The sequence below is a fragment of the Cervus elaphus genome, chromosome 30 (assembly GCF_910594005.1).
Source record: "Cervus elaphus chromosome 30, mCerEla1.1, whole genome shotgun sequence".
Lineage (NCBI taxonomy): Eukaryota > Metazoa > Chordata > Mammalia > Artiodactyla > Cervidae > Cervus > Cervus elaphus.
The window spans coordinates 64,579,092-64,606,683 of NC_057844.1; the positions used below are offsets into that span (position 1 = coordinate 64,579,092).

The following is a 27,592-nucleotide window of genomic DNA, read 5'->3' on the forward strand; positions in this document are numbered from 1 at the left end:
TTTTTAGTCATCTAATTTTATTCCCTACATACATTCCTAAAAAGGCCAGACCCTCCCACACTCCCTGCTCCTCTTCAAAATGGTTAAAATATATTGGCAACCAAGCAAACACTTTTTGAAAAATGTTTCATAACACAAATTATTTCCTTATTCTGCTTTGTACACTGAAAATACAAAATACATGGAATATATGCTCTAATCAAGTTGACTGTGCAGAGAAGAAATATTGACCTTCAATGCTGGTCTCTTTTGAATCACACGTTGAGATAATTTATGATAATTTATGAAACTAAAGTGCTGTCTTATAATTATCCTTATATACAAATAACTGATAAAATGGATAGTTGCCATAAGGAAACACACAAATTGTTCCAAAGTAAGTATATGTGCTAATTTGCAAATCTAAGGAAGTTCTTAATTTAAAATTTGCAGTCTGGAAAATATTTCAAAGGTATTTATATTTTATTACATCCATAACGCTGTTGACTTCATGTCATTTCTATACCTAGCTTACTAGGCTTTTGGAGACTAACTTTAAAATATGAAAATAAAAAATAAAAAGCCAGGGAGCTAGACTTTCTTCTCATGTTTATTACAAGATTTACCAGGAGCCTGAGTCTCATTTATGTCACCATGGATTTATTTTACAAGTTTGGACTTGCCAAAATGTGCCAAAATTTGAATGCCTTACACATTTTTTGAAAAGCAACTGTTTTATGCAATGTACTGACCTTTAAGTGTTCAATTTGATTGGTTAATGGCTACACCTTTACAGCCCAATCATATTGTAAACAAGGGGAAAAACTGAATATATAAAGGTCAGGAAAGTTTAGTGACAAAACTTATAAAACTCTATACTTTCCTCTGACTAAAAATGATTAAAATTTATAAATCTGCCTTCTAAACATACATTTAAGGACTAAATGCCCTTAAAATGAATTCAAAGCATAAATCGCTGAATATTTTTCCTTAATTTTCTTTCAAATAAACCCTCTTTGTTTGTACCTTTTCCAAAAAATTCATATTTCTTAATTGAACATCTTTCAAATTATTGTTTAAATATGCATGACACTGTGTTCACACAGTTACAATGATAGCACTGGAAATTTTCAAGGTTTAGAATTTTATTGTTATTTAACTTTATCTAGTTCCCAGAACATGGTGGCTCAACAAATAAAAACTCTTCATTTATCAAAATTGAAATCTCAAAGGAAAATAACAGCAATATAAATAAGCATCCAAAGAATGATAGAAGCTGTTCATGCAATAAAATGTCAGTAATTCTTAGAACAGTCTTTCAGAATTATCAGCACTTTCACTTCATTCTGTACATAATGGAAAAGAAAGTTCTCTTTGGCATAGAATCATTCTTAAACTCAGCTAAGAAAAATGCCAAGTGAAGAAAAGCTGGGAATTGCAACCATATGAGCAGTTAAGTCACATTGTTCAGGAGCACGTGTTGGTAGAAAATGTTTAGAAGAAGTCCCTTTTACTTGAAATTGCATAGAAACAAAGAAAATAACATCCAAAGAGAAGAAAAAAGAAAGAATAGGCAGGGGTTTCATTTTTCCAGGAGGCTTCCCTCATAGATTAGCTGTAAAGAATCCACCTGTAATGCAGGAGACCCTAGTTCGATCCCTGGGTTGGGAAGATCCCCTGGAGGAGGGCATGGCAACCCACTCCAGTATTCTTGCCTGGAGAATCCCATGGACAGAGGAGCCTAGTGGGCTACAGTTCATGAGTTCGCAGAGAGTCGGACACGACTGAGCGACTAAGCACAGCACAGCACGTGTTGTTCCAGAAGCCCAGGTGAGGATGAGAACTAGAGATTCGTTGTAGAAGGCAATTAACACTCTTGAGAATGACAATGGGAAAAGTGGGAAATTAACCAGTTCTCTAGAAGGAGTAAGAACAGTCATGTGTGTGTCAGTGTTGTATAAAATCTGGAGGATCTGGCTTCAGTACACACAGAATGTCTCCACTATATGCATGAATCCTGTGCATGTCTGGTGTCAAGGAAGAGAAACAAATCACTGCATTTCCCAGTGTAACTCTGGGGTGAAGGGTGGTATGAGAAAATTGTAGAGAGACCATTGCTTTAAGTGATAGAGCTTCATTTAAGTATTTAAAGAAGAAAAATAGCATCATAGTGGGAGAGGAAAGTGGTAATTACTTGGAGTGACATCATGGTTTTTGATGTAGTTCCCAGTGATCTTAACCACCTACAAACCATGCCCTGGGTGATTCCTCTCCTTGAATGGGGGCTGGACATAATGTTTTGCTTCTGATAAGCAAACTATAGCCATAGTAATTGGATTTTACTTCTATGATTAGGTTACCAAAAATCCATAACTTGCATCTTGCCCCAGTCTTCCCCTCTTGTTGGCACTCTCTCCTGCCCTCTTGCTTCCTGGGGATGGTAAAAGGAACTGCCTTAAGAGATGCTTTATGGAGAGACTCACATTCCAAGGAACCAAGCTAGTCTTCAGTCCAACAACTCACAAAGAACTAAATCTGCCAGCAACCATGTGAGTGAACCTGGAAATGAAACCTTTCCCTGTCAGGCCTTGAGATGACTGTCTTTAAACAACTGCCATCACACATAAACACACACACATGCACACGCACTTGCATGCACACTCACAAATAATCACTCACACAAACACACACGCACACTCCATCTTTCCATTCCCTTTGTTGGCACCTGCTGGTTCAGAGCTGAACTGACAATATAGAAGGGGACTCAGCGCCGATAGATGACTCTGATTTGGCAATCTCCTTCCTCTCTATTTCTTTTCTTTTATTATGGTTCCAGTTCTTTTCTTTTTTAATTGGGTAGTTACTCATTATTTAATGTTTATTTTATATTGGAGTATAAACTGAAACTCCAATAACCTCATGCAAAGAGTTGACTCATTGGAAAAGACCCTGATGCTGGGAGGGATTGGGGGCAGGAGGAGAATGGGACGACAGAAGATGAGATGTCTGAATGGCATCACTGACTCGATGGACATGAGTTTGGATAAACTCCAGGAGTTGGTGATGGACAGAGAGGCCTGGCGTGCTGTGGTTCAGGGGGTCTCAAAGAGTCGGACATGACTGAGCAGAACTGATAATTGATTAACAATGATTTGTTAGTTTCAGGTGTACAACAAAGTGATCCAGTTATATACATGTACATGTATCTATTCTTTTTCAAATTCTTTTTGAATTTAAGTTATTACAGAGTATTGAGCAGAGTTCCCTGTGCTATACAGTAGGTCCTTGTTGGTTATCTGTTTTAAATGCAACAGTGTATACATGTATATTTCAGTGCATTTTGAAGGGTTAAGTATTCTTTCCACCCAACCCTTCAGGAAAGTGGTTTAATTAGGTAGTCATATTCTTTCCCCAAATGCTTAGGTAGACTTTGTTGCACAGATGGAATAGCAATGTCATTTGAGAAATGGTTATGATTGAAGGAAGGGGAGATTGCATACTTCTAGGAAATCCTGGGTGAACAGCTAAGCATTGCTATGACACTGAATACATGGAAAGGAAAGCAAGTCTCAGGAGATGAAACAGGATCAAAGGGAAGATGGTTTGCACGAAAAATATATAGTCCTCATTCTGCCTCTAGTGTGTATATCAAAGGATACTAATACTTATTTTTAAATTAAAATATTAGCTTTTATTTGGAAATTAAGTTACATGAGGTAAAGAATTGAGTTTTTTTAAGCTGCCAGACTCTTTTTGTTGTTTAAATTATCTCCTAATAGAACTGCTAAATAGAATTCAAGAACCAGAAACATACCTCATGGTGCTCAGGGTTCGGCAGGCTAAAGCTTCATATTCTTGAATCAGCAGAGCAGAACTAAGCATCTGAGTACCAAGCATGGATCTGGAATAACAGATCCATTTAAGGAGGTTTCAGTGGCCCTCACCTGGTACAGTGCTGTGGCAAAATGCCAGGAAACACTGTGATAAAAGCACTGTGATGGGCGTTCAGAATTCAAAAGCATAAAGTTGCTATTGAAGTGCAGTTTTTCTATGTGGCCTAAAATTTTATGAGAATGAATTATTTATACAATTTTAAAAGGTACTTTTTGTCATTTTAACATGGGAAAAACATAAATAACCCCAAAGAGCACAGTGAAACTATATCTTTGACAGTATCCAGTAGGCCAGGAAATTACTGGGCTAATTTGAGGCTCCAGAAAAATATTCACTCTGCGATGGAACAAAACTGAGTGCTTCAATACTAAAGTCTTCATGTGTGCATGCTCTGTTTGACAGCTTCTTCACTGCTCTATGAAAAGGGATATTCTTAAGATGAGCCTTCTTCTCCTCTTATAGTTATCTTCTTTAAAAATCTACTGAACATGGACTCACCCTGTTCCACCCTAGCCCTCTCTTTCCTTTGGGTCTTTTGATGATAGATGCTAGTATTCCCATCTGTCCTTCCCTCCAGTATAAGGCTTATTAGTTTGTTTTCCCTTCCTTTAACCCGAGTTTCACAAGCCAAAGTAAACTACTGACTCGCTATCACTTAGGGTGGTCAATAGTAACATGTCTGATATTTCTCCAGTAACGCTTATGTCGCAACAGAGCTCTCTCCAGCTACATAAAGGCTTTATGTATCTCATACTTGAGTTGCATTAGGCCAAATGACCTAAAATCAAGGTACATTATCATATTCTAAGCTGCTTATTCAGCACAGGTTTGTTGAAATCTACTGCCCCTGCATTGCTCTGGATGTATTTCTATATATTGGGTTGGCCAAAAATTTATTCAGATTTTCTGTAACATCTTACGGAAAAATCCAAATGAACTATTTGGCCAGCCTAGTACCTGTAGGTCAGGTTCATAAGATGGTGCAGTAGGAATCCAAATAATATAGACCCAAATAGTCATTGTAATAACAAGACATTTCTCTTTATATATTTTTGTCAGGGTTCAGAGTCCGATTAACAAGACCTCTCCCTCTGTAGCATCCATTTAACATTTTTATTGACAAATTTTTAAGAAGGAGTGTAGGGTAGTCCTTTGGTTCCCAAAATACACATATAAACACAGGTAACATGACTTGGAATTCTGTGTTTTATTTTTGGAGTATTTATTCAGTTCTGTAAAAGTTGCCTGAAATGTATAATTTTCTGACTATTAAGATGCTTTGGGGGAAAAAAAATAAAGACAGACTACATGATTAAAAATAAAGTACTGAAAAAAAAAACGTTGAGTGACAATTATGTTGTATATGTTAGAGCTGGCCAAAAGAACTATTGCAATTAGAAGCCAGATAAATTATGAAATTATGATTTTAACAATAGAGTGCTAGGACAAAAAGAAAAGAAAAGAAAAACTAGATCTATGGGTTGCAGAAACCTCCCAAAGTGGGCTGAGTGTGGGCAATGTTTATTTCTGAGTGATTTTCTGATTGTGGCTGGAGGTTTAGGATCGGGCCTGGCCCAGCCTACCTGGGGGTAAATTAAGCAATAGAACACCTGACTTATCTTCCCAAAGGCATATTTGGTGAGTTCTTGTGCTGTATGCAAGATGGAAGGACTGTGCCAGATGATTCAGAAAGGCAGAGTGAAATCTTCCAGGTTCTCATAGTGATTGAGAGAGAAAACATTTGAAAGGGAGGGGGCATACATCAAACACATGGTCAGTCCCCATCCTGACCATGTGTTTTTCAAGTTTAAAGTTTTAAAGTTGAATGGAGTAAGATTCTAAATAGCTAAGCTTAATATTTCTGAAAGTTAGAACTTAACATCCAACAGAATTTTAAGGCTAAGGAAAAACAGATTAATCGAACTCTAAATCAGAATACCAAGTGGGCCTGATTTGAGAAACAGGGATTAACTAGAGGTGACAATGTCTTAACAAAGCTATAACCTAGTCCTAGTCTCTAGTTATATTGATATGGCTTACTGTTTATCCAATCCAAATAACAGAGGAAAGTGGGAGTATATTCTGTTGTATACCTAACATCATCAGAGTACTTCATGATTCTTTATTACACAGTGTCCAGCATGAAACCAAAAAATGTCAAGATATGTGAACTGGCAAATTAATACATATACACATCGAACAATAGGCACAGACCCATAAGTAATGTATTTCAGAATTTAGGTGACAAAAATTCTGAAGTGCTATTGCTAATATGATAATAAAATAAAAATAAATGAACATGAAGAATATTTTAGCCAAGAATTTGAAGAAAAAGTTAAAACTCATATAGACATTCTAAGCTGAAAATCATAATTTAACTTAAACAGCTGAATAGTTTAAACCAGAGTAAATACAGTAAAACACAAGAAAGTGAGCATAAGAAAGATTCACACAAACAATCTAAACAGAAGCATAAATATTGGATCAGTCAGTCAGTTCAGTCACTCAGTTGTGTCTGACTCTTTGCCACACCATGGACTGCAGCATAACAGGCTTCCCTGTCTATCACCAACACCCAAAGCTTCCTCAAACTCATGTCCATTGAGTCAGTGGGACCATCAAACCATCTCATCCTCTATCATCCCCTTCTCCTCCTGCCTTCAATCTTTCACAGCATTGGGGTCTTTTCCAATGAGTCAGTTCTTTGCATCATGTGGCCAAAGTATTGGAGTTTCAGCTTCAGCATCAGTCCTTCTAATGAATATTCAGCACTGATTTCATTTAGGATTAACTGGTTTGATTTCCTTGCAGTCCAAGGGGCTCTCAAGAGTCTTCTCCAACACCACAGTTCAAAAGCATCAATTCAGGAGGGGCTAAATCACATTTAGAATCAAACCCCATACTGCCAGAGATGCTCAGAAGGCTCAAACAAAACCTTGTGTGCACCAGGACTCCGAGACCCCACAGAGACTGAGCCAGAACTGTGTTTGAGTGTCTCCTGCACAGCTAAGGGTCAGGAGTGGCCTGCTGCAGGGGTGGGGACTCTGGGTGCAGGAGACCTGGTCACACAGCCTGTGGCATAAGCCCTCTTGGAGGAGGTCGCCATTAACCCCACCATAGCGTCGCTGAGCAGACGAACTACAAACTGCAGAACAATTATACCAAAGAAATTCTCACACTGTTAAGAAAGTTCTAAGACCCACAACAGATTTCCCAACCTGGGATCTGGCAAATAAACTGAGAACAGCCCAGGGAATTTAGCTTTGGAGGACAGTGGGATTTGATTGTAGAACTTATACAGGACTGGGTAAACAGACTCTTGGAGAGCACAAACAAAACCTTGTGCACACCAGTATCCAGGAGAAAGGAGCAGTGACCCCACAAGACACAAAGACACTGACCCACACTTGCCCATGTATGTCCAGGAGTCTCCCACGGAGGCATGGGTGGGCAGGGGCCTGCTGCAGGGCTGGGGGCACTGAGTGCAGCAGTGTGTGGAAGGGACCTTTTGAAGGAGGTCACTATTACCTTCATTACCTCTACCATAGTTTGACCTCAGGTCAAACAACAGGGGGGGGGGGGACACAGCCCTGCCCATCAACAGAAAATTGAATTAAAGATATACTGAGCATGGCCCTGCCCATCAGAACAAGACCCAGTCAATCTTTCCCAACAGGAAGCTTCCATAAGCCCCTTTATCCTTCTCCATCAGAGGGCAGAAAGAATGAAAACCACAATCACAGAAAACTAATCAAACTGATCACATGGACCACAGTCTTGTCTAACTCAATGAAACTATGAACCATGCCATGTAGGGCCACCCAAGATGAACGGATCATGGTGGAGAGTTCTGACAAAACATGATCCACTAGAGAAGGGAATGGCAAACCACTTCACTATTCTTGCCTTGAGAACCCCATGAACAGTATGAAAAGGGAAAGATTGCATAAAGCAGAACAAAGCATAAAAAACATGTGTCACAGTGTATATACTTGATATGAAGTGCCAACTCATTGGAAAAGACCCTGATGCTGGGAAAGATTGACGGCAGGAGGAAAATGGGGTGACAGAGGAAGAGAAGATTGGATATAGCATCACTTACTCAGTGGACAATAATTTGAGCAAACTCTGGGAGATAGTGAAGGACAGTGAAGCTTGGGTTGTTGTGGTCCAAAGAGTCAGACATGACTAATTGACTGAACAATATATGCCCATAATATACCTACAGTTGGAGACCAGCAAAGGCAGCTGAGGGAATGGTAGAAAGGAGCAATATTTGAAGAGCAATTGGTTAAAAATTTTGTAAAGCAATAAAGGATATTAACCCACATTTAAGGAGATCAATATAATATAAGCAACATAATACAAACAAAGTCACACCTTGGCAGATCATAGTCAAACTATTGGACTGAGACAAGTGAAAAGTCTTAAAAGCAAGTATAACAACAAAAACTAAGATTTTCAACAAAACTACAGAAACTAAAGACAATGGAATGACATCTTTAGCATACTAAGGGTAAAATTATGCCCATCTAAACTTATGGAACCAGTGAAAATATACATAAAATTGAGGCATAATAAAATATCTTTAAACAAATAAATATTGAATGGCTAACTAGCAAACCTAAAGTTTAAGAAATTATTTAGTTCCTCAGACTAAATAAAATTATCCCATACAGAAGCATGAAACTATAGGAAGCAATGAAGTTCATTGAAAAAAACAACCTAAAAATATGGCACAAGAAGAAAATGAGAATCTGAATGAGCTCTGAATCTATTATAGAAACTATTTCTATAATTAACACATTTCTCACACACACAAAAAGAATCCCAGGACAGATGGATTATCTGGCAAATTCTTCGAAAAACTTAAGGAGTAAATAAGACTAATTTTACACAAGCACTTTCAGAAAATGTATGTAAAAGTCAGACCACTTCACATTTTGTGGCCAGAAGGTAACAAATGTTGACACCAAAATCTGACAGAAATATTAAAGAAAAAGGAACTGATAGGGAATATTTACTACAAAAGAGACATGAGAAGTAGGAGTAAATATAATAACTGTGTCTTTTGGCATTTATAATATATGTTGAAATAAAATGTATGATAACAAAGAATATGAGTGGCTAAATAATGTTTAACTATTTTAAGTTTTATTTGTTGCTGGGTAAATGGTAAAAATACTGTTTAAGGTGTAATAAGTCTATGATACCTGAAGAACCCACTCCAGTATTCTTACCTGGAGAATTCCATAGACAAAAGAGCCTGGCAAACTATAGACCATTGGTCACAAAGAGTCAGACACGACTGAAGTGGCTGAGCACACATACATGCAAGTCTATAATACTATATTATAAATAAATAAATATAATTTTAGCCCCTCAGATATTCAGAAAGGTATAATGAGTATTCTAATAAATTAATAAATAAATTTATTAATAAATAAATTAATACATAAATAAAAATAAATCTGAAAATTAAAAGAAATGCTTTATCTAAAAATAAAGGGATAATAAAAATAATGCAATGGTACAATATAAAAACAAAAGTCATATCTAAAATTTGTTAAGAATTCTTAGAAATCATATAGAAAAGTACAGATAATCTATGTTTTTCCTATGGCCAAGTGACTTGAAAAGTCACCTTATATTAGAAGATAACTAAAAAAGAAACCCCCAATTATATGAAAATCATTAGTCATTGGTAAAATTAAAGTTAAAATGAGAGTAAAATACCACTGTACTCCTATAAAATACCTAAAATTAAAATGACCAATAATACCTAGTTTTGCAAAAGCTGTGGAATAACTAATATATTACCAGTAGATATGTAAATCTGAATAATTATATTGAAAAGCTGTTTGGCAATATCTGTGTGCTGTGCTTAGTCATTCAGTCGTGTCTGACTCTTTGCAACCCCATGGACTGTAGCCTGCCAGGCTCCTCTGTCCATGGGGATTCTCCAGGCAAGAATAATGGAGTGGGTTGCCATGCCCTCCTCTAGGGATCTTCCCAATCCAGGGATTGAACCCAGGTCTCCCACATTGCAGGCAGATTCTTTACCATCTCAGCCACCAGGTAAGCCCCCCTAGCTACTAAAGCTAAATATTTATATACTCTTTGTCCCAACTACTCTACTCCTGGATACTCCATATCAGTAAATCAGTTCAGTTCAGTTCAGTCACTCAGTCGTGTCTGAATCTCTGCAACCCCATGGACTACAGCACGCCAGGCTTCCCTGTCCGTCACCAACTCCCGGAGCTTACTCAAACTCATGACCATGGTGTCGGTGATGCCATCCAACCATCTCATCCTCTGTCATCCCCTTCTCCTCCTGCCTTCAATCTTTCCCAGCATCAGGGTCTTTTCCAATGAGTCGTTTCTTCTCATCAGGTGGCCAAAGTATTGGAGTTTCAGCTTCAGCATCAGTCTTTCAAATGAATATTCAGAACAAATTTCCTTTGGGATGGACAGGTTGGATCTCCTTGCAGTCTAAGGGACCCTCAAGAGTCTTCTTCAACACCACAGTTTAAAAGCATCACATAGTCCAAGTCTCACATCCACAAGGATATTTGATTCTCATTATTTATCATAGCCCCAAATTGGAACAGATGAATTGGCCAATAACTTTGACATAAATCAATAAATTTGCTACTGATTCATAAAATTTAGCATCTATATTGCAACTGACAGGATTTAGAATATACTACCCAAACTGTGGCATCCTAGCATAAAGAAATTTGAAAAATGGCAGGTACAGGAAGGATTTTCTGATCTTCCCTTGAAACAGATCATACAGCCTTCATGTGAGAGGTAACCTCCTTATTCCCCAGGAAAGGAGCATCCTTATCTCCAAAGAGGAGCAAGAAATGCCAAGGGGAATCTGAATGACGAAGTCTTGCCTTTTGTCCAGTTTACCACACTTATCCATTTCCTTTTTTGTCCTATCACATTTTCTCAGTAGTTTTCACTCTTTATGAAACCCAGTCTAAAAATTCTCAGCTTTAACCAGGTATTTCTAATGAAGCCTCCTGTGTCATGTAAAGCTAATATTAAAAAATAGTTATATGCTTTTCTGTTGTTAATCTTCTTTTGTTACAGGGGCTCCAGCTGAGAACTTAGAAGAGAATATTTTTCCTCCTTTATACAATAATAAAGAATGAGTTATTGATACACACAAGAATATGATGAACGTTAAAAACATCAGTTCAGTTCAGTCACTCAGTCGTGTCCAACTCTTTGCGACCCCATGGATCGCAGCACGCCAGGCCTCCCTGTCAATCACCAACTCCCGGAGTTTACTCAAACCCATGTCCATTGAGTTGGTGATGCCATCCAGCCATCTCATCCTCTGTCGTCCCCTTCTCCTCCTGCCCCCAATCCCTCCCAGCATCAGGGCCTTTTCCAATGAGTCAACTCTTCACATGAGGTGGCCAAAGTATTGGAGTTTCAGCTTCAGCATCAGTCCTTCCAATGAACACCCAGGGCTGATCTCCTTTAGGATGGACTGGCTGGATCTCCTTGCAGTCCAAGGGACTCTCAAGAGTGTTCTCCAACAATTAAAAACATAATGTTGCATAAAAATAACGTTATGCAAGAGGTTATATACTGCATGATACTACTTCTATGAAGATCATTAATAGGCAAAATGAATTTGGGTGAATTGAGGTCAGAACAGGAGTTATCTTTTTATTGCAGTTCTTGACTGTGATGACAATGAGATTCCTGGGATGCTTGTGACATATTTTTAATCTCAGTTGTTTTTTGTGTGTGGACCTATGGGAGAACTCACTGAGCTGTATGTTTAAGAGCAGTATACTCAATTATGAGTAAATTATACATCAATATTAAGAGAGAAGATAAATAATAAATATAGCTAGTTTGGTTTAACAGATAACTACCTCTAGGGCCTAATGATTCCACATTTAGGTATTCTTGTTCAATTTGCTCAGTCGTGTCTGACTCTTTGCAACCTCATGGAATGCAGCAGGCCAGGCTTTCCTATCCTTCACCATTTCCCAGAGTTTGCTCAAGCTCATGTCCACTGAGTCGATGATGCCATCCAACTATCTCATCCTCTATCACCGCCTTTTCCTCCTGCCCTCAATCTTTCCCAACATCAGGGTCTTTTCCAGTGAGTCAGCTCTTTGCATCCAACAAATATGACTGACTTTTTATACCAAAAGACATTTAATAGATTTTCATAGCAACACTATTTTTATATCCACACACACAAAAAAAACTTCAGGACTGTCCACCAACAGAAGAATGACAAGTTATGCTTTACTGATATAATAGAATAAAATATAGCAATTGAATGCACAGAATGATGTGACAAGTATAATGTCACAACATGCTTATGTTCATAAAGTTCCTTAGAAAAAATGGAGCCCATGGTAGAGGAAGTCAAGCGTATGTTCTCTTTGGGAGAAAAAAATGACTGACTCATAAAAGAGGCTTCTGGCCTGATGGTAGCCTTGTGTCATGATTATGGTGGTCATGTGGCTGAGGTCATGTCGAAACATTCTTTGAGTTATACATTTTTGATATATGCATTTTCCAGTATGTAACTTGGTATTCACTTGTTGGGGCTACTGTAACCAGGCACCACAGATTAGGTGGGGTAAAACAAAATTACCGTGTCACACTCTAGAGGTGAGAAGTCCCAATTCCAGATGCCAGCAAGGGTGTTTCCTTCTGACGTCTGTGGCAGAGGATCTGTTCCAGGGCTCTCTTCTAGCTCTCAGTGGTTTGCTGGCAGTCATTCACATTCCTTGGCTTGTAAGTGCATCAGTGCAGTCCTTTCAACTTCATGGAATCTCCTCTCTTCATATAGCCTTCACTCTGTGTGTCTCTGTGTTTAAATTTCCCCTTTTTGTAAGGACACTAATCGTTTTGGGATTAGGGCCCACCAAGATGACCTCTTTTTAGAGGATATCACCAGATGGTCAATACCGAAATCAGATTGATTATATTCTTTGCAGTCAAAGGTGGAGAAGCTCTATACAGTCTGCAAAAAGACCACCAGGAGCTGACTGTGGCTCAGATCATGAACTCCTTATTGCCAAATTAAGACTTAAATTGAAGAAAATAGGGAAAACCACTAGACCATTCAGGTATGACCTAAATCAAACCCCTTATGATTATACAGTGGAAGTGACAAATTCAAGGGATTAGATCTGATAGAGTGCCTGAAGAACTATGGATGGAGGTTCATGACACTGTACAGGAGGCAGTGATCAATACCATCCCTAAGAAAAAGAAATGCAAAAAGGCAGAATGATTGTCTGAGGAGGCCTTACAAATAGCTATGAAAAGAAGAGAAGCAAAAGGAAAAGGAGAAAAGGAGAGATATACCCATTTGAATGCAGAATTCCAAAGAATAGCAAAGAGAGATAAGAAAGCCTTCTTCAGTGATCAATGCAAAGAAATAGAGGAAAACAATAGAATGGGAAAGACTAGACTCTTCAAGAAAATTAGAGATACAAAGGGAACATTTCATGCAAATATGAACACAATAAAGGACAGAAATGATATGGACCTAACAGAAGCAGAAGATATTAAGAAGAGGTGGCAAGAATACACAGAAGAACTGTGTAAAAAGGAACTTCATGACCCAGATAACAATGATGGTGTGATCACTCACCTAGAGCCAGACATCCTGGAATGTGAAGTCAGGTGGACCTTAGGAAACATCACTATGAACAAAGCTAGTGGAGGTGATGGAATTTCAGTTGAGCTATTTCAAATCCTGAAAGATGATGCTGTGAAAGTGCTGCAGTCAATATGCCAGCAAATTTGGAAAACTCAGCAGTGGCCACAGGACTGGAAAAGGTAAGTTTTCATTCCAATCCCAAAGAAAGACAATGCCAAAGAATGCTCAAACTACCACACAATTGCACTCATCTCACACACTAGCAAAGTAATGCTCAAAATTCTCCAAGCCAGGCTTCAGCAATACATGAACCGTGAACTTCCAGCTGTTCAAGCTGGTTTTAGAAAAGGCAGAGGAACCAGAGATCAAATTGCCAATATGTGCTGGATCATCAAAAAAGCAAGAGAGTTCCAGAAAAACATCTACTTTTGCTTTATTGACTATGCCAAAGCCTTTGACTGTGTGGATCACAACAAACTGTGGAAAATTCTTAAAGAAATGGGAATATCAGAGCACCTGATATTCCCTGCCTCAGGAGACCTGCCTCCTGAGAAATCTGTATGCAGGTCAAGAAGCAACAGTTAGAACTGGACATGGAACAACAGACTGGTTCCAAATGGGGAAAAGGATACATCATGGCTGTCACCTTACTTATTTAAATTATATGCAAAGTACATCATGCTAAATGCTGGACTGGATGAAGCACAAGCTGGACTCAAGATTGCCAGGAGAAATATCAATAACGTCAGATGTGCAGATGATACCACCCTATGGCAGAAAGAGAAGAAAAACTAATGAGCCTCTTGATGAAAATGAAAGAGGAGAGTGAAAAAGTTGGCCTAAAACTCAACATTCAGAAAACTAACATCATGGCATCCAGTCCCATTACTTCATGGCAAATAGATGGGGAAACAATGGAAACAGTGACAGACTTTATCTTTTTGGGCTCCAAAATCACTGCAGATGGTGATTGCAGCCATGAAATTAAGAGATGCTTGCTCCTTGGAAGAAAAGCTATGACCAACCTAGATAGCATATTAAAAAGCAGAGACATTACTTTGCCAACAAAAGTCCATCTAGTCAAAGCTATGGTTTTGCCAGTAGTCATATATGGATGTGAGAGTTGGACTATAAAGAAAGCTGAGCACCGAAGAACTGATGCTTCTAAACTATGGTGTTGGAGAAGACACTTGAGAGTTCCTTGGATGGCAAGATCCAACCAGTTCATTCTAAAGTTAATCAGTCCTGAATATTCATTGGAAGGATTTATGCTGAAGCTGAAACTCCAATACTTTGGCCTGATGTGAAGAACCAACTCATACAAAAAGATCCTGATGTTGGGAAAGATTGAAGGCAGGAGGAGAAGGGGATGACAGAGGATGAGATGGTTACATGGCATTACTGACACAATGGTCATGAGTTTGAGTAAACTCCAGGAGTTGGTGATGGACATGGAAGTCTCATGTGCTGCAGCCCATGGGGTTGCAGAGATTCGGACACGGCTGAGTGACTGAACTGAACTGAACTAACTTTATTACCTCTGTGAAGACCCTTTTTCTTAATAAGGTTATATTCTGAGGTCCTAGGGTTTTAGGGCTTCAGCAGATATTTTTATAGAAACAAAATTTAGTAAATAATAAATGGATACAATAAGGGCTTCGACAGATGTTTTTGCAGAAACACAATTTAACTAATAATAAATGGATACTATATTTTTTAAATTAAAAAAATAAATCCAACAGAAACAGGAGTACAAGAATAGAATTAAAATGAATATCAAGGAGAACCACAATAATCTTTAATTATGTAATACCTATTTCTAAACCAAATGCTAGAAAGGCTTGAAGCGTATTAGACTTGAAAATTTGGAGTTCTAAAACACATTCAGGATTTTTTTCCCCTCCTTATTTCTTTTTTTTCAGCTGAAACATTTAGGCTCAGCAACATTAAATGATTTATTTAAGGTCATGCATATAAATAGTTAACGGGAATTAGGCCTAGAATCCCAGTGAAATACCTACCTACCTCCTCCCCAAAACAATCACAGTCTCAAATTTTAACCAATTTTCTCAAATTATGTCTAGAACATTTAGTAAAATCACATTCCTTTAATCCTCTTTTGGCTTGTCTCTGTCCATATTTTTATGGTTTATGTAAATAAAGCTAGATTGAGGGAATTTCATTGCAAAGGTGAAAACCAGAATGACATTTATGAAGATATAACTCTCACAACCATCTGGCATACACAAGGGTGTCATACTAAATGGGATCAGAATGAGCTCCTTTTGGAAGTAAACCTTTAATAGACTGTGGAAACTTTAGGGGAATCTATCCTGGAATGTTTTAATGGAGTACTTGAGAATGAGTTGTGCACAGCTGGCCAATGAAGAGACTCTAGATTGGTTACCAAAACCAGGTTTTAAATGGATTTGCAGTCCTCCACAGTTCTTTGAAAAAAGGCAATGAAAATTGTGATGAATTAACAAACAAAAATCTTTTCTAATCAGAAAACCCTTACATTAGCAATGCATTATGATTGACATTGTCCTTTTTCCTTCCTTCCTTTTCTTTCTTTTTTATTTTCTGTTGTCTTTCTATGACATCAATCTTATGCAGATAAATGATTAACGGACAATGATTAAAAAACAAAGCAGTTGAATTCTATAAACCTTGTAGGCCTGCCAGAAACACGCTGAAGCTATTAAAAAAAATGGTAATGAAAAATCTAAGTTAATGATGCAAATTGCTAATTTTTGTATACTATGTAAAAATGACGCAGTCTTCCTGTCAGAGCAGATAACTAAGGCACTGGTACTTACAGTTCTGTTCCTTATGATTGAACCACGTGAGGGAATATTTTGGTAGCCTAAAGGGGGAAAAACACTCGCTTGCTAACCATGTAAAATGAATCCTTATCTATATCATTAACTAGGAAGTGCCTGTAAAACTACCTTTATGATATGGTAGAGTGTGGTGAGCAGAAGCCAGATTTACCAGATGGTATTGAGTTGTCTTGAATTTATCTTCAATCAGTCCATCTATGCTTGGGAGTACTTTCACTTATTTTTCCCAGAAGCAGTAGATGTTCAGTTTTGGTCTGTCCTTGATTTTGGGAATTCAGTTGCTGGGCTCTGGAATGTCAGGAAGATGATATGGGATAACTAGGCAACTAGCTAAGCATGTTCTCAACAGTAAGTCACTCGCACCTTTAATTGCCATGAACCTCTACAAAGAAGAGGCAGTCTTCTGAAATAATCCAGGACACAAGTAAGTGCACATTTGGGGCAAATCTGCTTATGTGCCTGGGCTTCTTTGGTAGCTCAGTAGGTAAAGAATCTGCCTCAGTGCAGGAGAGCCAGGTTTGTTCCCTGGGTCTGGAAGATCCCCTGGAGAAGGAAATGGCAACCCACTTCAGTATTCTTGCCTGGAAAATCCCATGGACAGAGGAGCCTGGAGGGCTACAGTCTGTGAGATTGCAAGAGTCAGACACAATTTAGCAACTAAACCACCACCACCACTGTGTTTGGTGAATGTATAAATACTCCCCATGCATGTGAAGACCTAGTTAGAGGCATACAGGCTTCCGACATACAAAGAAAATGACTTCACAATGATAAACCATACCACTAACAATATAAATTTATTCTGAACCTCATGAATATAAAATAATACAATTATTTATCTGATAATTCTTATTTAGAATGCATTTAATTGCATTCATAGATGAACCTGAATCAGCCAGAAACTGAGATGTTGTTTTCTGTCCTATAATATTGATGGGTGACAATATGCCCATATGACGTGTGTGCCTGTGTGATGGTAAACATGCAATGATTAAGAAAATTAATAAAGTAGCTTTGAATTAAGAGATGGCATCAAGAAAGTAATTTTCATATGTCTAAAAATTTTTAGTAGTTGCCATACATCATGTCCCCACAATGAAATGTTTGACTTGAGAATTTTGCATTGTACATCTAGTTATTCCATTGAACATGTTATGGGCTTTTAATCTACTTATAACCTCCACTTTTCTTCTCCCTGTCTTCTCCTACTTCAGGGTCCTTTTACATTCCTTACCCTTCAATATGCCTGCTTCTTCTACTCCTGTTATTGTTCTTCTGGACCCATCTATTTATGGCTTACTTAGCATGGATGTTTTGATAGATGTCTCCAACAGTAACTCTGGGATTGTCTCCTAAGAAATGTTTTTGTTTTTGTTTTTTCACTTTTTCTGCAATTCTTTTCAGGTCCTTGTAGTGTTTTGCCATAGACATTTCACAAGAACCTTTTGATGACTGACAATGTTTGGCATGCATACTTCCTCTTCGGGACCAACAGTTTTCCTGTGTCTTATTTGAGGTTTAGTCATTGTCCCATTCTATTCCTGCACTTAACTCACCAGCTTTTAGCTTTAGCTCTCCTGTGGGATCTAGTTTAGAGTTTAGACAACGACACACATTAATTATAGACTTATCTGGTCACTTTTGTTATGGCAGCTCAGAAAATGAAACGGTGCTCATTTTGAGCTGGAGGTAAGGGTCAGGCATGGTAGAAGGGAAATACATAGAATTTTCCTAAGGGAAAAAGAACAAATGACTTCTTTACAGTTTAAGAGGCCAAGAGTGAATGTAGTAAGCCTTTTCTAAGTTCAATATTCTATTTACAAAATCACAAGACTTTTATAAATTGCTAGACTGCGTTGCACAAACCAAATGTCACAGAACAGTGACCTTTCAAATTACCAGTGCAACAGAAGCTGAGATCAGAAAGCTCAAACTTAGAGCAAACACTGACAAGAAATCCTACAGAAATGACTTCTGTGTCTGGTCAACTTAACATAACATGACATATTGTAGAATGTGTTTGGCTTTTTAGGTAGGATAGTCTATAAGGGTTTAACTGCTTTTGAAAACATAATCTTTAATATAATCTGAAGATTTGTAGTATTTAGGTTTTGGGGATAAAATATTTTCTAATTTTGAAATAGAAAGAGCAGAAAAGTTTTATATAAGAGAAACATCTAAAAGAAGAAAAACATCTAAAAGATGAAAAAGTATAAATGACAAAGGTGAAATAGGGTGGAGTGGGTTGGGGGGTTGGATGGGAACAGAACTGGAGGTTTGAGGAAAGGGAAGTTCATTTGCAAAAAAATGAGAGCATTTCATATAAAGAGTTTTTATTTAAAATATGTCTAATTTAAATATGTTACAAAGATAAATTTTGAAAATACATCATAAGAAATTTTTAATCAGAGTTCCAGCTTTAAAATATTATACACTTAAGTAGTTTTTCTATTCCCCATACATTTCTTTATAGGTTTTACTTAAATTTTATGAAAGTATAGATACAAATTGCTTTATAACAACATTAAATTCATATATATGTACATATTTGCATATATTTATACATAGAGGGTTTTTGTTCTATACTTAATATATATTCTTTAGAGTTATTTTATTAATGATGAAATGAGAGCACAATTTTTCTGTCTTCTGTTTTCTGCTTTGAAATTTTTCTGTCAATGTTTTGGTTTTTTTTTTTTTACCAACTGTCATACATGCCCATCAATAATACAAAATTGTAAAACAGAACCTTCTACCATGTCTAGGTTTGACTAGATGACTGTTTATGATGACCAATGTTTTCTAAACATATATTTACTTCTTATATATCTGTGTAAATGATTGCAAAAGGATGGAGGGAATATTTTATAGATGTATCATTATATATTGCATTTGGAAGCACATTCCATTGCTCTCACATGTGGATATTGTTGAATGTGATGAATGTGTTTGTCTTTTACAGCAAACATGTGTATGCAAGCCATCAATAGCCAGATTTTATTGTAAGTGTTTGAAAGGCTATTGCAAGGATGGGATATTGCCAGACAGTTAGTAAAAAGCAAATTGAGTCTATTGAGAGATTAATTCACCAGCTGAAAGAAATACATTTGCCTCACAGTCATCAGATATTCTACTCACCAAATTCATCCTCCAAGATAGCATCCCTAATGAGCTTCCTAAACCAATTAAACATAGGCAGGAAGCATCAGTCATCCAAACTGACTATTTTCAGCTAGTCAGCTGACTGCACAAATTGCTTGACATTGAGGGAAAAAGGAACACCCTAAAAGTTGTTGAATTCCTTTCCTACTCTGTCTTTACTTTGTGCGTTTCTCAGTTTTAATGCAGTGTCTTGCACAGAACACTATAAATGAGCAGAGTACTTTATAGTATATAAAGTGCTTTCCTTTCCTTTGCATTATTATTCAATAGAATAAAATGAGTTTTAATGGACTTAAGTAACTTGCTTAAAGGCACACAATTAATGTGTGGCTGGGACCCAAAATCCTGTCCTTTCCTCTGTTGTAGTAGTTCTATAAATATGTATTATTTATTGACTTTCTACCCTCCAGGACAGGGGAAAGGTCTAAGTATTCAAAATGCTATCAGCTTTACATTTGGGCAAATTCAGAGCCAAGGCAGGACGAGAATGAAGGGAAACAATTTTACTTCCATGTGGGTTTCTTCCTTGAAAGACTGGCTTAGTTTAGTGATATCAGGCCGCACTGTTTATGATAGTAATGAGAAGGAAGAGAACATAAAATGAGCATAAACAAAGTTAGAAACATAAAAGTTAGTCACTCAGTCATGTCCAACTCTTTGTGACTCCATGGACTGTAGCCTGCCAGGCTCCTCTGTCCATGGGGTTTTCCAGGCAAATAAATTTACACAATTACTGTAAGAAAAACAAAATGCTATGTAGTGGAATCTGGGTGGCGGGGGGTTGCTGTTTTAGATATAATAATTTAAGAAACAGTATATTTTATGGGACCTTGATAGGAGGCAAAATTTGAACTTTTTATTATAGACTCATTTCCAAACAATGTCAATGTTTGTTGTGTGAGAGGAGGGGTTAATTTGCATATGTTAATTTGGGAAATGTAAAGTGAATCTCAACTAAACAAGATTGCTTACTGTAGATTCCTTATGAGCCTTTAGTTCATAGATCTCATGAAGGGGACTTGGTATGCATTTCCCAAACATTTCATCATAAGACTTCTTTCTGTGGCTCATCTAGCTAGACTGACATTTTGACACCAGTGGTTTTGACACTATAGAGTCACAAAAAGTTCTAAGGCAGAGAAATGGCATGGTGAAAGTACTGATTTAAGGGAAATGAACTGTACAAAAAAGATCTTCATGACCCAGATAATCACGATGGTGTGATCACTCACCTAGAGCCAGACATCCTGGACTGTGAAGTCAAGTGGGCCTTAGAAAGCATCACTATGAACAAAGCTATTGGAGGTGATGGAATTCCAGTTGAGCTAATTCAAATCCTGAAAGATGATGCTGTGAAGGTGCTTAATATGCCAGCAAATTTGAAAAACTCAGCAGTGGCCACAGGACTGGAAAAGTGTTTTCATTCCAATCCCAAAGAATGCTCAAACTACCACACAATTGCACTCATCTCACACGCTAGTAAAGTAATGCTCAAAATTCTCCAAGCCAGGCTTCAGCAATACAAGAGCCGAGAACTTCCAGATGTTCAAGCTGGTTTTAGAAAAGGCAGAGGAACCAGAGATCAAATTGCCAATATCTGCTGGATCATCAAAAAAGCAAGAGAGTTCCAGAAAAACATCTATTTCTGCTTTATTGACTACGCCAAAGCCTTCGACTGTGTGGATCACAATAAACTGTGGAAAATTCTGAAGGAGATGGGAATACCAGACCACCTGACCTGCCTCTTGAGAAACCTGTATGCAGGTCAGGAAGCAACAGTTAAAACTGGACATGGAACAACAGACTGGTTCCAAATAGGAAAAGGAGTATGTCAAGGCTGTATATTGTCAGCCTGCTTATTTAACTGATATGCAGAGTACATCATGAGAAATGCTGGGCTGGAAGAAGCACAAGCTGGAATTAAGATTGCCGGGAGAAATATCAATAACCTCAGATATGCAGATGACACCACCCTTATGGCAGAAAGTGAAGAGGAACTAAAAAGCCTCTTGATGAAAGTGAAAGAGGAGAGTGAAAAAGTTGGCTTAAAGCTCAACATGCCGAAAACTAAGATCATGGCATCCAGTCCCATCACCTCATGGGAAATAGATGGGGAGACAGTGGAAACAGTGTCAGACTTTATTTTTCTGGGCTCCAAAATCACTGTAGATGGTGACTGCAGCCATGAAATTAAAAGATGCTTAGAAGGAAAGTTATGACCAACCTAGATAGCATATTAAAAGCAGACATTACTTTGCCAACAAAGGTCCGTCTGGTCAAGGCTATGGTTTTTCCAGTGGTCATATATGGATATGAGAGTTGGACTGTGAAGAAAGCTTAGTGTTGAAGAATTGATGCTTTTGAACTGTGGTGTTGGAGAAGAATCTTGAGAGTCTCTTGGACTGCAAGGAGATCCAACCAGTCCATCCTGAAGGAGATCAGTCCTGGGTGTTCATTGGAAAAACTGATACTGAAGCTGAAACTTCAATACTTTGGCCACCTCATGTGACGAGTTGACTCATCGGAAAAGACCCTGATGCTGGGAGGGATTGGGGGCAGGAGGAGAGAAGGGGACGACAGAGGATGAGATGGCTGGATGGCATCACCGACTCGATGGGCATGAGTTTAAGTAAACTCCAGGAGTTTGTGATGGACAGGGAGGCCTGGGGTGCTGTGATTCATGGGGTCTCAAAGAGTCAGACACGACTGAGCGACTGAACTGAACTGAACTGAGTAGGCAGGAGAGACCAATGTCCCTCACAGTGAGGGAGTTGGAGAGATAAGATGTAATGACACATGAATAGTGGAAGTGAATAGTTCTATTTTAAGATACAAAATAATACAGTACCTTTTATATCTAACTGTTGCTTAGTGGTGAACTGAAGAGTAACAGGGGTTGCAAATAAAGAATTATGTATGATCTATACACAGATGAGGATGCAATCTGTTAGGATGGGTTCCCTGAAATAGTCTTAAAAGACTAAAAGGGGATGTACAGTATTAACTGAACATTTATTTTTATTATTTTGGAAATGTGAGGAAAAAATGATCAAACGAAGAAATCAGAATAGTCATAAAGAAGTGGGATTTTGAATAAGGGTCTTACTATGAAAAGCTGATTGTTTTTGTTGATTAGTTATTGATTGGGGATTTTCACAAATTAAGTTTTATTACAACTGTGAAATGAATGTTTGTGAATGCTTATGATTTAGAAGAAGGAAATGAACATATAAAGTAGAATTTTTATGCAGAAATGAAGGAGATGGAGGTGCTGGCTCTTCCAGAAAGAGATGGGATCATGGGGACCTGGAGCATAGATCAGATGGGATCATGGATATGTTTGAATGAGTTGATCATTTGTGGAAATCCTATTGCCGTGTAATATAGTGGATGTGAAGGTGACATATGCGCAGCCCCAGGGATTCAAGTGAGAAGGCTTAGGGCCCATTTTATAATTCTGCTGCACCACAGATGGTTTAAATTAAAATAAGTTTTATATAGTTTACTTTCTTAAAAATATGAGTTTGTGTGTCTTAGATGTTTCTTGAAGTGTCACTGAAGTGATGGAGAAACGTAGTATAATGAACATACTAATGGTTTTAAAAATAATAATTTTTCTCTCTTGTCATCTATTATTTTTACCAGCACTATAAATATATTAACCATTCTCTGATAGCTAATGCATTTAATTACTTTCAACTCAAACTAATTACCTAAAGCAGTAAGTTTTATTTCACATGTGCTATCTTACTGTTTGCATTTTTGAGTTCAAATTCATTGAGTTGGATCTTTGGTGACTTATCCATTCTTAGGGCTGTTCACAAGATTTCTTTTTCTTCTGACCAAGGTCCCAGTAAAATATTGGAAGAATACTTAGGAAAGTAACAGGGAAATAAAGTTGAAATGGGAAATGTTGGGAAAAAGTGTCAGAGGCAAAAGAAATAACACTATCAGAGAGTTTAGCTTTTATTGTACTTTTCAGATACAACTTTGAATAATTTTAATCTTTATCAAATAATTTTTCAGTTAATGATTTCTAAGTGTTTAAGCAATATTGCAATAGAATGCATAATAACAAAGATAATAATGATCAAAATGCATTAGCTTTTAATGTGCAAACACCATTCAGTATACTTTATATATTTTTTTCTCACATAAGAACAATGACCCTGGTATATTACTGTCTCTATTTTAGTTTTGACTGAATTGAGTTATTCAGGAATTTTCCCAATGTCACATGGTTCATATATGTCAGAATCAGGATTTAAATCTGAGTATGTTGGACCTCTGAATCTCAGCCCTTTATGATTATGCTAAATAACAAATGATATATGGTATTATTTTATGAAATTCATTCAAATTTCTAATATTTTATTTAATAATTTAATACTTAGTTTTACTTAATTATTAAAATTTTATCTTTATAGAATAATGCCTTTTATCTTTTCTTTACTTTTTCAAATTTTTTAATTTTATATACTTTGTTACAAATCTGTATTTTCCCGTTGCCTTATCTCCCTACAGGAAGTAGCATACATATCAGTACATTAAATATAGTAAGACTTTCTTTAACTTAATTCTGAATTCACTGACCATGAAAGAAGCTTTCTTTTAAAATGTAACACCTATTAACATTTGGGAAACGCTGATCAATAGGATAAATTCTGATTAGAATTTTTAAATTATTTTCAAACTGTTTTAACTTTTTATTTTTCTCAGGGAAAATAAATCTCAGGGAGCTGCAATATTTCAGAATTTGTGACCCAATTTTATTTTTTAATTTTGAAAGTTAATCAGTTGTCAAAGTTGTTGCTTAATGTTAGTGTTCTTTAAATGCTAAACATATTTGTCTTATATGTACTTAGGATATTTTGCTCTATATTTTTCAGTATAAAATGCTCTCCTTGAGTTGTGTGTTTATTTTCTGCTAATCAATACAATTGATCTCTGTATTGAAAATCTGAAATCTATGAAAAGCTTTTAGAAACAGCAACACTAATACTTTCATAAAACACCCTGAAAACTTGAATTCCCATTAACCATTCAGCTGCAATATGTTTCATTCATAACATGGCAGTACCTTCCAGTGCTCATGCTTGCTGATGGGTCCTCCAAAAATGCCTTAGAGGTATAAATGTCACATACCAGATCATGTTACTGGGTCTTAGCTTTAAGTGAAATATTCCATTATTCACAACATCACCTTTTTGAAAAGGAGTTCAGGCAAGTCCAGTATTATTCAAAATATTATTTTCCTCATGTTATATGGGGAAATGGCTATTCTATCTATCTTGTTCATCAAAGTAAGGGAAATCCTTGAGAAACAAATAGGTTCATTAAATTTCTTGAGTAATTTGTATAAACGGAATTAGAACCCAAGTCTTTTGTTCCATAGTTTTCTTCTGTTCCATATATATTGGTATGCATATTTAATCCATAAAGTTTAAATAAAACTATAAATGTACATGTCCAAGATTCTATATTTCTTTCACTGAGTCTTTTTGGAAGAGTGGCAGTCTTCTTTTTGAGAAATTTTGGACTGTTGGTTTGTAAAACAAACAGTACATTACCAGCCAATACTCTTCAGAGGGAGATTTGTTGTACTGGAGATTGATTTACCCTGCTTTTAACATTGTGTATTCAGAAACAGAGGATTCTCTAACCAAAGTATTCATGAGAAAGAAGATCTGGTTTTATCTGATTTCCAAAACTGTCTCACAGTGTTAATAGGCAGATTGCAGCTTTTCATAGCTGCAAGACCTTGCCCATTATTTATTATTATGTCAGTAGTTTTTTCTCTTTCTTTCATGCTTGATTTGTTAAGGTATCCACATCAAAATAGTGTATCCACATAAGAAAGCAATTCTAAGTTTTGCATGTTGTTGAATAGCATCCTTAGATGATTTGAACTTTCTATTAATTAATGTTTTTGGTATCCATATTTAGTTGTTACAGGGTAGGTCACCCAAACCCACCAAGTGGGAACTTCACATGGGCAGTGGTGGCGGCATGGTTGAACAGGTCAGCGGGGACTGTGATGATGAAGATGGTTGTGGGGGTTCAGGAAGTGGAGAAGTCAAGAGGACACTAAAAATCACAGACTGTAAGTGTATGATTCTAACCCCATTTCTAAAGGACTGCTTTTGAAATATAATTATGGAGAACTATTGCTATGAATATAAAGAAATAAGGATGTGAATTCAGAAAAAGGCAAGAGGAATTGGAAATGAAAACTAAGCCATTTTTTGTTATTTGGGATATGCATTCTTGGGCGTTTTATTTCTTTTTAACTAATGACTTTAAATGGAAGTTACAGTTTTCCTGAGTTAAATGAGTGAATGTTCATTAGTTCGGAGAATTCATCATTTTAAAGTGGGATAATCTGTAGGACATAAAATAACTAGGATGATGAATGTTAAATTTATATTCGTGAAACCAGAATGGGTGAGCCATGCTGAATATTAAAGTTCTCTAACTGTATTATATTATCATGACATTATATAAATTTTATTAGGTTTTCATCATGTTCAGAACACAAAGAAATTGATTAAATATATGGCTAGTTATGGTGAGAAAATACTTGAATTTAACTCCTACGATTTGGTTCTTCTGAAAAAATCTCACCAATCATTCACATTATTTTGATTTTATGGGTTTGAAAACCATTTCTGGTATTGCTGGACTAGTCACTATTACATATGATAGAATGACCCGATAACAACCACCAAAAAAATTACCAAATAAATTTCCTTTCCTTCTCTTTACATACAAAGTGAGGGATCTAGTCTAACTTTCAACTGTTCGCTTATCTCAGGTCATACCAAAGGGGGTTACTTTATAAAATAATCTGGACCTGTGCAGGCCTGTCTGGAGCCTGCCCTGATAATCTCCCTCTAAATCACAAAGGGCTTTGTGATTTTTCTGACAACTTTGTACCTGTTAGAAATGTCCTTTCCTGACTTTGGTGGGAGAAGAATTCATTTACTTTTCAGTTCTCGTGTAGTAAATTTAGAATACTACCAATGCCTCAAGCATCAACACCCCTTCCTTCCAGGATCTTGTTTTGTAAAACAAATACATTGTTTAAAGGAAATGAAGCCAGAAGAGGTACAAAATCAAGGCAATATAAAGAAATATGTTTTCCTATTAGAAAGAATAATAAATTTAACATAGAAAGTAAATAGTGGGATTTAGTACACTGGATTGCTACTGAACAAAGGACCACAAAATTGTTTGATGTATTAGCACAATTTCCTAGTAAAAATTGCATTTCGTCTACTCATGTAGGAGCAGTAAGGATATGTGTTCTTCTTATTGGTACTAATGTAATTTATCAGATTAATTTCTTTTGGTTACCTGTCTTGTTGTTTATGCCAAAAACCGGAAGACAAAAAAAATTGAAAATGTGTTTTCATTAAGAGTTAAAATGCTCTCCATTGTATTTTGGAATTATGATACATATCTATTAGGATAATATTAAATAGTCTTTAATTTTCATTTGATCCTGTGTATTTATATGTACCATGATTTCCCTGTCATTTGAACATTGCAGGGTTTTAAGGTATAAAAATATTATGAAAAATAGCTTAGGTTAAAACTTAATCTATAAATTGTATGTACGTCAGTGTGTGTGGAATTAGCCTTTTACGGGGATTTTTCACTCCTAAAGTTGTCTCTAAGCTTGAGAACTTGCTATTTATTAATAGATAACTTTTTGCCTTATTTCACACAAGAAATAGAGACAGTAGAGGATATTCAACTACTAATAATTTTCTCACAAAGCCGTACTTGTCAAGGTGACAAGAATGAATTTTTTTACTCTAAAATCCTGAAATGGACAGGTATGGTACAAGCAACTATCCATCAGAATTGGGGAGATTTGATATAGATGGTTTTCAACAACTCCAGGCAAACAGTAAAAAAATCCACATCTGTTGCAAGTGGGTTGCCTATCATGTTTCTATGGGTTTATAGCTGTTGGCTTTCAATTTTTAATAAGTGGTTAGGAACCCACAGTGGATAGCCTGCGAAATAGAGGGGCACAGCAAGTAGCAAAACG

General features: G+C 36.8%; 1 protein-coding gene across 3 annotated transcripts in view; it reads left to right on the top strand.

Annotated features, from left to right (window-relative positions):
- The window catches only part of GPC5 (glypican 5), a 1,490,288-nt gene that overhangs the window by 715,711 nt on the left and 746,985 nt on the right, over nucleotides 1-27,592 (top strand). For all 3 annotated transcript variants that reach the window (XM_043891977.1, XM_043891978.1, XM_043891979.1), the window contains exon 7: nucleotides 25,480-25,636. In XM_043891977.1, coding sequence (XP_043747912.1) covers nucleotides 25,480-25,636 — 157 coding nt within the window. The remainder of the gene's footprint in view (nucleotides 1-25,479; nucleotides 25,637-27,592) is intronic.